Source organism: Tinamus guttatus, unplaced genomic scaffold (genome assembly GCF_059628265.1).
Source record: "Tinamus guttatus ecotype Peru unplaced genomic scaffold, ASM5962826v1 Tinamus_guttatus_pri_ptg000194l, whole genome shotgun sequence".
NCBI lineage: Eukaryota > Metazoa > Chordata > Aves > Tinamiformes > Tinamidae > Tinamus > Tinamus guttatus.
Genome location: NW_028288728.1, coordinates 1,529,781 through 1,540,205, shown reverse-complemented (window position 1 = coordinate 1,540,205; position 10,425 = coordinate 1,529,781). Strand labels below are relative to the sequence as shown.

The following is a 10,425-nucleotide window of genomic DNA, read 5'->3' as shown; positions in this document are numbered from 1 at the left end:
TCTTGCTGCCTGCAGAATGAAAACACAGATCATACCCCCAATTTCTTATGCTCCTTAATTACAGCAATCAGTTCTCTAATAGGCTAGGAAAGACCTTTTACTCACCAAGCACTTTCCTATTTGGAAAAACCTTTCTTCCTGATTTCTACCTGCAGAGTAAGAGTTCTTCACATTCATCTCCTAAAACCCTTGTACAGTATTTCAGATTCAAACTCTCTGAAAATGAGTACTCTGCTCCTAGATATTATCCAAATTCCTCTCTCAAAAAGTAACTCGCCTTTCAGAATCTACTATTGAGATATGCTCTCCTGTCCAAATCTACCATCTCATCTTAGCCTATGATACTGCATCTCTTTGGCTGTAGTCCCTCACAAGACAACATAACAGCAATGAATTCTAGTAAAGCTCACTACAGCAGCTTAAGTTAGTACAATTTCCAGCTGTCCCTTTTTTTCTGATAGATGCTAGCAGATGGTCAAAAAACACAATAAATCTTTCCAGGTTAAAATCTTTTAGGCAAATCCAGATGCCCTGTCAGCCAAAATCCCTTAGATTCTCCAATCAGAAACACAATGGTATAACTAACTGACCTCTTAGAAACAGTTATCTACAGCACCGCCAGTATAATTCACCTCCATCCTTCTACCTTATATTTACCTCTTTACATTAGTAAACAGGAAAGAAGACTAACATGTGTGTTCTTTTTTTTTTTTGTCATGGGTTCTTTTCAGGAAAGGAGGCACTTGAGAAAGCCTATAAAAAGATAAAGAAAGCTGAGAAAAACAGCAAAACAGAGTTTAGCTCCATTCCTACTGCCCTTGAAGGGCCAGTTAACCTTTTTATCCACCTCCAACCTGATAATTCTCTGTAATTAGGATAGGATGTTCCACTTTCCATTAAAGTATTTAACCACAGTGGCAGAGAAAAAGCTGTATGCCTGGTACTCGGGACCCAAACTGTACATTATAATCGTGAGCCTATTATCCAACTTTGGAGAGAAGGGTTTCCTTTTATTCTCAAAAGCAATGCAGGTGAGGATTGGATGAATTGCTAGAGAAGTATATATAGCTCTCTCGGTTAACAAAAAAATGCACTTGGCTTTAAGTCTACAAAAGGTTGATAACTGGTGGCAGGTGATTCAAGTCACCTTGGCGGAGGTGACAGCAAAATAGGCCGTGGCACACGCAATCTGTATACCTTAAAATTTAGAATTTGCATATCCATCCTGAAACACCTAGATTTTAAATGGCTGCAGCTTTTCATACAAAGCTGCACATTAGACTGGTCAGCCTGCATGGCTTCCCAAAACATTTAAACTTACTATCACTTGTGCATTTCACTACTCTTTTTTCCAGCAGAAACCATGCATGTCTTTATGTCTTACTCACTGTACAGCAAAGAGGTGGGAGAGAGCCATCTGCTTAGGCTGCCTGCTATGCTGACAGAAGACAACTCCTTTTACATATACTTTTCCCAGGAAGAGATCAGCATTTGCAGTTCCCCTCTCACTATTGAGGTTGGATCAATCTGCCATTCTGTTACTGAAGTAGCAAGAAAACAGCTTTCAGAAAGTAGAAATTTTGCTAGGCTGAGTGTCTCTCATGCCATTTTCTTTCAAAGCACTAAGATATCAGTTTTGGAAGAGGTGTGTTGAGCTGAACTGTTCCATACAGTACTCCCACTTCTAGTTTGTCCATGCTGATGACTCCTAAGTTACTCTCTAGCTTGGAAGTTGGAAGCTGCATTAGAAAACCACAGGTAAGGAGTGTAGTCCAGAAGACAGCAAACTGGACTTTGCCTCTTTCAGCATCCAGTAGTCCAGGCTGAGACCTTTGCTAAACAAAAAAAAAAAAAAAAAAAAAAAAAAAAAAAAGAGAGAGAGAGAAAAGCAAAAGAAAAGCACAGGCAATGGGGTGGCAGGAAGAAACCACTATACTGAAAAGTCATAGACATTCCCTTCATTATTTACACAAGGTGGGAGATTTCAGTCACACTGCAAAAGAGAAAAGGCAGAGACCAGAACTTTAAACAGGCGTTTAATACCAAAATTGAAGCTAGTATGACATTTGTGGAAGCTCCAGCTCCTAAGTCCTAGGCAGCAGAAGGAAGCCCCCTACCAACATAAAACATAAGAAAGTGCCACAAAATGAAAAACTAGGCAGATTATGCATATTAATATGATACAGTCCAGTGAACTAAGTCATACAATTTAGAAATTATTTGCTGTTTCTCTAGCCACTTGAATATCGTTAAGTGAGATAAAAATCACACTGTGCCATGTATTTCCACCTGTTACCCACAGCCAGCAGTAAGAACAGTCCCTGGCTATGGCTTTAACAAACTATTCCCTTAGTATGCTGGAGAACCAGGCAAACCTGACTTAGCCAAGTATCATCAAAAGGGGCATGTTGTTCTGCACATGAGAAAAAAAAACAGTTATTTCTCTCAAGAAACTACATAGGGACAAAGTAACCCTAGGTGCCTCCATGGTTCAACCCTCCTGCTATAACTTCCTCCCAAATTACTGTCAGATCACAATTTCAATGTAGTAGCTTAAATGGAAACTTTTTTTTTTTTGGCATCTCATTAATGTCCAGCAAATGCATCACCAAGGCCCTGAGAACTAAAAATACAGAGAGCTACACCTCCTGTATCATCTCCCCTCCTTGCCTTTCAGGTTCGGCTCTGCACAGCCTACAAGCACAAAATAGCTGCACATCCCATTCACCCCCACCCAAGCAGGGTCCAGAAGACTCACTGCACATCTGGACTACATCCAACTCCAGAACTTGAAGAGCTACAAAAGTATCAACATTTTAGCTGCCTGACACCCAACTCATAACAGGTTCTGCTGATCCCTTTTCAAAAGGGTGGTCACACCCTGTGCTGTGAGCTTAAGATATGCTCTCTCCATAAATGAAACTTATTGGAATGTAGACAAGCATAGATGTTAGTGGATTAAAGCTATGCTTAAAGCCATATCTGACTTTAATTTTTTGTACAAACTCAGCTCTCTCCCATCTGCCACTATGCCTTCTCTCAGGTCTTGTAAGTTGAACCTTAGTGTGAAAAAGATGGGCACAATGTTCAAGAAGACACTTCATTTCTCACCATACGTACTTGCTGAAGCCACCACTTAGTCAATTATTTTTCTACTCATTGCAGAAAGAATAGCTTAGAACTTAAAAACGATGACAGATTTTGCATTTTTCTAGAGATCTGCTTACTCCCACAGGCCCTTTAAAGTTGTTAAAACAATAGATAATAGTTTATACATCTTTCTAGGGGAATAGAAGAGAGATAGTTCATTCTTCCCTATGGTTTGAAAGAAAGTAGGAGCACTGCTACATTTATTTTAGTGATTCATTTGGTAGCTTGCAAAAGAAGCAAGAGTCTTTCCTTCTGTGTTTATCTTGCCACATGAAAACAAATAAAATCACTCACGCGAATCTAATATTTTATTGCTCTTTGCACCCCATGGGAACTGTAATGTGTTCAAATGGGGCACATTCACAGCATTAGGATGCAACACTGCATCATTCCAGGAGTCAAAGCAAAACTAACAGCTTTTGCAAGAACAAAAGGGGACTTCCCCCTTTGAAACGTCTGCCAAGAGACAGCAAAGTTCTCCCCTAAAAGAACTTCCCTCATCATTCTCCCACAGCTAGAGAACGGCCAGAGAGATTCACTAGTAAAGCATGTATCAGAGTCAGGGGCAGCAACACAAGCTGACATAGGAGAGCTAAAGTTCACCCTGTGTGAAGTTCTTGATTTTGTCCATGTTGTGATTGACTGCACCAGTGAGAAACTGCACCCAGCCTTCCTCTGATGGTGGACATACATGGCTTATCCTGCAAAAGTAGAGAAAATACCTTAGAAAAGTCCCCTAGGTACCTTATACCTGTGCACCTGTAGACTAGAGAAGCCCCCACACCACATGGCTGTAGTGAAATGCTGAACTCCAACAGCAGAAAAATACTGCTGTGCCTCAGAGAGTGCTTGGAGCAAGGAAGAAGCCATGTTCTTGTCTCTAATCCCAAACCCTGACACACTTGTCTTCAACAGGGACTGTTTTATTCCTACCATCCTTTTCCTATTCCCATCCCTTTGCTTCCAAACATGCTAAAAATAAGCATTTACTATTTAGAAATGAGTCGTCCTTGAGTATGAATATTCTCGTCCGCAGAGGCAGATGAGGCTTTCGTATTAGGTATCACATTCTCACAACCAGTAACTCAAACTCACTTTGTAATCTCCAAGACTTTCTTTAATACTGACGCCAATTTAGCAGCCTAGAAAGAAACAAAAGGGAAACAAAGTGAAACATAAACGAGAAAAAAAGGTCCAGCAGTATCTGAAAAGAGAGAGGCATGTAGGAGCGTTCAATATACCCCAAAATGAATAAAACTGCCATAGATCCTGATGCAAGAGGAAGCTAACATTGCCATGCTAGGAGTGTCTCCCAGCCTACTGCTGAATAGGGCAAGCAAAAACACAAGGCAAAAAGAACAACAACAAGATTGTATAAATATATAAAAATATATATACACATATATATTTTAAAGTATATATATAAAATATATATACTTTATATATATATACACACATAATGCTTTCTTCTTAAAAAGATAAGCCTGTGATAAATTGGTAATTAGAACATGAAGTGACTCTGTAAAATGTAATTTAATATTAAGCAACATTTAATATTTTGTACCAAAAGATCAATGCACTGGCCAAATGCAAGAAATGGGAAATAAGATTCAGAATAACAAATCTCAGATATGAGAAGGTGTATACATAATTTAGGTTGGAAGGTAACTCTGGAAGTTACCTAGTCCAACCTCCCACTGAAAGCAAGGCCCACCTCAAAGTTCAGGCAGGTTGTTCAGAGCCTTGCCTAGTTTTGAAAATCCCCAAAGATGGAGATACGGGTATTTCTCTGAGCATCCTCTTCTAGTGCTTAATCATGCTCACTGTGAAAACTACAGAATTTTTTAGTTCTAATTTAGATCGCTTCATTTGTATAAACCTCCCTGACACAGAATACACTGACAGCCTTTAGACACCACCTGTCTGAGGTACTGTCACTTGACATCTCTATGTATTATAACTCAAGAATCAATCCAAAAGTGGCCATGCTCTTCCCTGAAGGAGTAAAATGAAACAGATTTCCACCCAAAAGAAGCTAAATGTGTAAGAACCAAAGGGAACTCATCCCTAACAGCTGACTACTGATACAGTCACTGACATCCACCAGACATACAATCCCTGCAAATTCAATTTTCTCTCTTTCCTACAGCCAAGCAGATTTGCATGCAGGGTACAGATACTTACATTGAGTCGCACAGCTAGCTGGTTCATAGGTGGATACATGCTCAGTGCCAGCTCATCAACACTAGAATAGAAGACAGGAGAGTCATCACTGAAGAAAAGCCCCTGATAGCACAACTCATAGGAGGTCCTTGGTCAAAGCCTACACCTACCCTAAATGAAAGCCCAAAACTGCAGAGCATGACAATGAGACATCAGGCTTTGCTGCCCACTCTCACCCTATTCCCACTCACAGCCACAGCCCTACCTTAAGGTGCAGAATATGTTCCTTTCCTAACCTGCTCATGTCTCAACAACCTATGCCATATTAGCATCTTCACACACAACAGCTTCCATTGCCAGTTCACAGATTCAATTTTGTATAGATTTTCCTGATCCACCCTCTCGAATCTCAGAAAACATGGAGACTGGTCTGGAACAGAAAGCAACAAGGCGAGAGACCCACTTACCTCGGACTAATCTCATTGGCAATGTCTGCAAGGTCATCCAGCTGAGCTATCTGCTCTGAAGAGTCAGCTTTTCCATAAGCCTTCACTACACCCAAGACCTTCTTCAGGCAAGCTTTAGAAGCCTTCATTAATCCCATGCAGGGGCCAAGAAGCTTCCGGTCAGCTTCTGACCAGTAGGTATCTCTGTTGCCTCGAAAGCCTAGCTCGTCATCTTCCATGATATCACTGTAGGGGTCTTGATCTTCCACTAGAGCCTGAGAATACAGATGCACTGAAAATCTAGGGCCTAACATCTCTTCCAAGAGTATCCAGCAAAAAAGGGAAAACATTTTCTAAAAATCATACAGTTTATGGAGGAATCTCACACTAGCATCTCAGTTGCCCAACTGGGGCAATCCTAATGAGACTGGTTAAAGAAATATCACCCCCTGCTCCAGTCCAACAGTGAGCAGCAAGAATCTGGCAGACAGTCTCTCTCTTACGTGAGCCTAGAACCACCCACCCACATTCAAAGACAATCCTACATATGTTAGCAGGATGAGACTTGCTTGGGTTTAAAAATTCATTAAGATCTAGACAATGCAATAACCTAGCTCGTATCAAACCTGATTCAAATCAGAGCCTGTCTATAAAACCATCCCTGTATTGCATCAGTGCAGGTTTACTGCCTTCCTTACGTGTTCCATTTCTTCCAGAGCATCCTTGACCACACCAAGATATGCAGCTAGAGCTGACGCAACTGCTGCCTGGTTATCTGCAAAAACAAAAGGAAGAAAAAACTGACATTGAATTAGTTCCCAGCAACAGTCACCTAGGTTTGACATTATTAGGATCTTGATATTATAGGATCAAATGTTTTTGCAGAGCTCAGAGCTGTGTTGTTGCTACAAAAAGAACCCGATCTGGCTTCCCAGTTTATGCACTTCAAAGTATAGCAGGGTTTTGCAAAATGAATGAGTCTCTATTGCAGTAGCTACAATATTCCTCATATGGGCTATCAGTATTCTAAGACCACATATCCTAGTCTTTCTTTTTTTTTTTTTGCACACACAGTACTCACCTCGAGGCATACTAGATGCTTGCTCACACGCCTCCCACACACGACCAGTTGATATAAGTTGTTCCTGACACAAGCTGAAACAAACCAGAGCCACTCAAAGTTAGAATCAGTAACATTGCTCTGTTAAATTGTTTTTCTTTCCTGCGATCACCAAGCAGCTCGTCATTGGCATCTTTCATCTGAGCAAAGCAACAGGTGCAGGCTCCTCCTGAGTTTAAGCACTATTTGGAAAAAGAACAGGAACCTCCAGAGAGGCCTCTCAAGGTGCCTGTCTCTATATATTTTCCAGAACCTATCCAAATTAGTAGACTGTACCAGAGACTGATGATTTCTGTCTAAGGGCAGTGGTCTGTAATCAGTGAAAAGAAGTTCCATAATATCTCCTAGGAAACATAGTGTTCCAATAACTAACTTCCAAAAGTCAAGCAATCAATGTGTAAGACAATCCACTCCAAAGGCAAGAACTCTCACCAAAGCAAACACCATCCCAGCCTCTTTATAGGAATTCTGCTCCCAGCTCCTTTCTTTATCACAGGCAGCATGAAAATCTATTCTTTCTGTACAAAGAGATATCCCATTGGGTTACTGTAAGGGCCTTGAGTGGATTCCACCCTCCTAGAACCGGAGAGTGGCTCAGAGTTAAAGATTTTAGGCAGCCAAGTCCATGGTCAGTTCTTTTGCTGATAAGAGTTCTTGATAAAAAAGTTAGAAGTGAAGATCAATCCCTTTTTCCCCTACAAGGCACTTTAAAGCTGAATATCTCTGGCTGGGTCATATCTGTGCTACACCACAGCAGTACAGCGGCTATGTCTCATACTGTAGCGGACCCATCTCATTCCCCTTGATTTCAGCCCTGACCCACCGATTTGACTTCCCGGACTGATGTTGGGCCCAGTCCACCACTGATCCAACTGGGAAATCGTTAGTCTGTGTCTGACCCTGGTTACTGCTTCAGGATCTGATCCTAATTTGCTGGATTAGCTTCCCAGCTTGACCGCAAATGTACCTTGTTCATCTGGACTTTTTTGATGATCTGAACTCTGAAGGTGGCTACCTTTTCCAGGCCGGCTCTGCTTGCTCAGATACTGTGAAACTATGCCCTTGCCACTGAGGGCACTGCCTTTGCCTGCCTTATTGCAGTGGCCAGCTCCTGGTTCCCCGCTTCCCTTCCCTAAGAAGTGTACTTGCAATGATTTCTCACTTCTTTCTGGAAAAGCACTACCTCTGCAATGGAGTATTGAGAATGGTTTCTGTGAGCTGGATCATTCCTTCCACTACCTCGGTAACAGCATCTCGTACCATCTTCCGAAGAGTAGTACCTGTTTGAGGTTGAGAAAAAAAAAAAAAAAAAAGACAACAATGGCTGAAAGCAATGATCAAAGATGAGCACTGGCAGCTCTGTTCATGCAGATACAAGGTATGTCACAGGACTTTGAAGGAAATGACATTGGTTCTCAAGTTCCAAAAGAACTCTGGGTGAGACCTGGATGTCTTATAAATACAAATGTTCAAACATCTCTTCCTAAACTATCGTTTTTTCATAGCAGGAGATCCCCCAAAATAGACAGTAGAGCGGTTCACTCATAACCATGTAGCAAGTTTATAGAATAGCTGACAAAGGGGCGCTCTTTACTCATGAAAATGTGCTTTCCTGTAGATATCAGGTCCCTTACTGGGCTCTGGAATACTGCACTTCATCACACACTGATGAAAAAATAGCACTGCCCTGCTGTGTCTCACCTTGTCCTTTAGGGAGCGAGTAGTACACTGTGGCAACTGCAAAAATAGCATTTTGGACATCTTCACTCAGCTTCTGACAATCCTGAAAACGTACAGGCAAAAGGATTAACCAGGAAAGTTGCATTGCTGCATTCCATTTAGAAAGCCTCACAAGCAACCACTTAAAAATCCAAATGACTTTGAAAAAAGATTAGAGGAAAGCATAGCAATGGCCAACTTGCTCAAGAAACAAATACAGCACAGTAGTAAGTTACAGCATTCAGGTGTTTCTAAAGTTGCAAGTGCAGAATGGGGTAAGTCTCTGGAGTTCCAGACTCACTGCATGCATCATGCATTTCTGCATGATTTGGTAACAGAAAATACCCATTAGTCTGGTGGTTATGCATCAGAGAGGAAAGCTTAGATCATTATTCTGAATTTGTGGTCTTTTTTTCTTCTTTCAAACATAAGTGTGTTAAAGCTTCTTGTGCTTAACAGTAAAGATACTTCCATTTTTAGATAGGTCCAAGGCCCACATTACCCAATATACTGTCTCCACCAGCAAGCAACTGTACATGCTAAATAATGTTAAAGGGGACATAAGAATACTTATTTGATATACTCCCTTATTTAATACACAACTTCCAGAAACTAGTTCTTTAGGCAATTCCTGAACTAGATTAACATAGTCTACAACACACAGCTGACACATAAATGTCCCCTGCTTGCCTTAAATCCCAATCCTCTGCTTTGGTCTAGTGAGCCAAGAGATATCTGAAACTTAGCACACACACTGTAATGTATGAACTGTAAAACCCCCACTCTCTGGAGGTTTTCACTCACTTCTGCAGAAGGCAGTGGGGGTCTTGAGAATGCCAGACTCAGCTTTGTTGCTTCTTGTGATGTTGCTTTGAATGTCTGACCTAGGAATGATCCAGTGGGAAAGACATTTGTCAGGATCTCAAAGGCAAAAATAAAACAAAAGCAAACACACAAACAAACAAACTACAGAGCAGCTAGATGAGCAATGTCTTCTCTGATGCTGCTTTGCCCTAAGATCTATGTCTGATTACAGTCTCTCATTTCTAGATATGAGAGAATATAAGCTAAAACCTACAGAAGAGAAAAAAAAAACAAAAAACTCCCCACTGCAGCCGTGTCGCAGTAAACTGTCTACTCATCTCTACTTGGCCGATTCTGAAATCCACAATCACATCTTGTCTCTTGGCCACCTGACACCTTTACCAGAACTTTGCCAGCTGGTTTTAACTGAGACTAAAGCCTTTAAATACGTAGGTCATGGCGGTTATCCCGTACTGCCCGCTGCTTCGTCAGCAACATTGCCAAGGAACTGGGGTCAAACACAGGCACGCTGGTTGCAGACCTTCCTGGTGACCTCTCACGTCGCCCATAGCCAGGCCGTGTAATGACACCGGCATGCCCCCTCTGCCACCCCTGCGGAAGCTGTGTAACGAGCTTTTGCAGGAGGTTCTGCCCCGCTGCGCCGCCCGCCCCCCGCTCCATACCGAGCGCGTCCCAGAAGCGCGGCGGCTCGAACGGCTCACGGCCCTCGCCCGGTTCGCCCTCTGTAAAGGCAGAAAGATCTCAGCGGGGCCAGAGGCGGCGCGACGCGGCCCCGGCCCCGGCCTTCACCTCGCACCCGTGCCCGCGCCTCGCGCAGCGCGTCCCGCAGCCGCCCCAGCAGCGCCCGCGGCGGCTCCGCTCCCGCCGGCTCCATGGCGGCGCGGCGGCCGACACCGCTCCCCCGCGACGTCACATCCGCTTCCGGAGAGCGGCGCGCAGGCGCAACACACACGAGGCGCGGGCGGGAGGCGCTTTATTAGGCACGGGGCGGGGGGCGGGCCC

General features: G+C 42.8%; 1 protein-coding gene across 1 annotated transcript; it reads right to left on the bottom strand.

The window, feature by feature from the left end:
- Positions 1–3,543: 3,543 nt before the first annotated feature.
- CCNDBP1 (cyclin D1 binding protein 1) lies at positions 3,544–10,297 on the bottom strand. Its single transcript, XM_088523605.1, has 11 exons — positions 10,213–10,297; positions 10,086–10,145; positions 9,403–9,482; positions 8,581–8,662; positions 8,063–8,159; positions 6,841–6,914; positions 6,458–6,534; positions 5,781–6,034; positions 5,335–5,395; positions 4,246–4,292; positions 3,544–3,851 (listed from the first exon to the last, which is right to left on the bottom strand). Exons 1-11 carry the CDS (start codon positions 10,295–10,297, stop codon positions 3,743–3,745), a joined length of 1,026 nt encoding a protein of 341 aa, XP_088379731.1. The 3' UTR covers positions 3,544–3,742.
- Positions 10,298–10,425: the final 128 nt, after the last annotated feature.

Coding starts and splice junctions, on each gene's coding strand:
- CCNDBP1 (XM_088523605.1), bottom strand. CDS start 10,297: ATGGAGCCGGCGGGAGCGGAGCCGCCGCGGGCGCTGCTGGGGCGGCTG. Junction 6,915..8,062: donor CTCAATACTCCATTGCAGAG/GTAGTGCTTTTC, acceptor GGTTTGTTTCAG/CTTGTGTCAGGAACAACTTA. Junction 4,293..5,334: donor AGCTAGCTGTGCGACTCAAT/GTAAGTATCTGT, acceptor GTTTCTTTCTAG/GCTGCTAAATTGGCGTCAGT.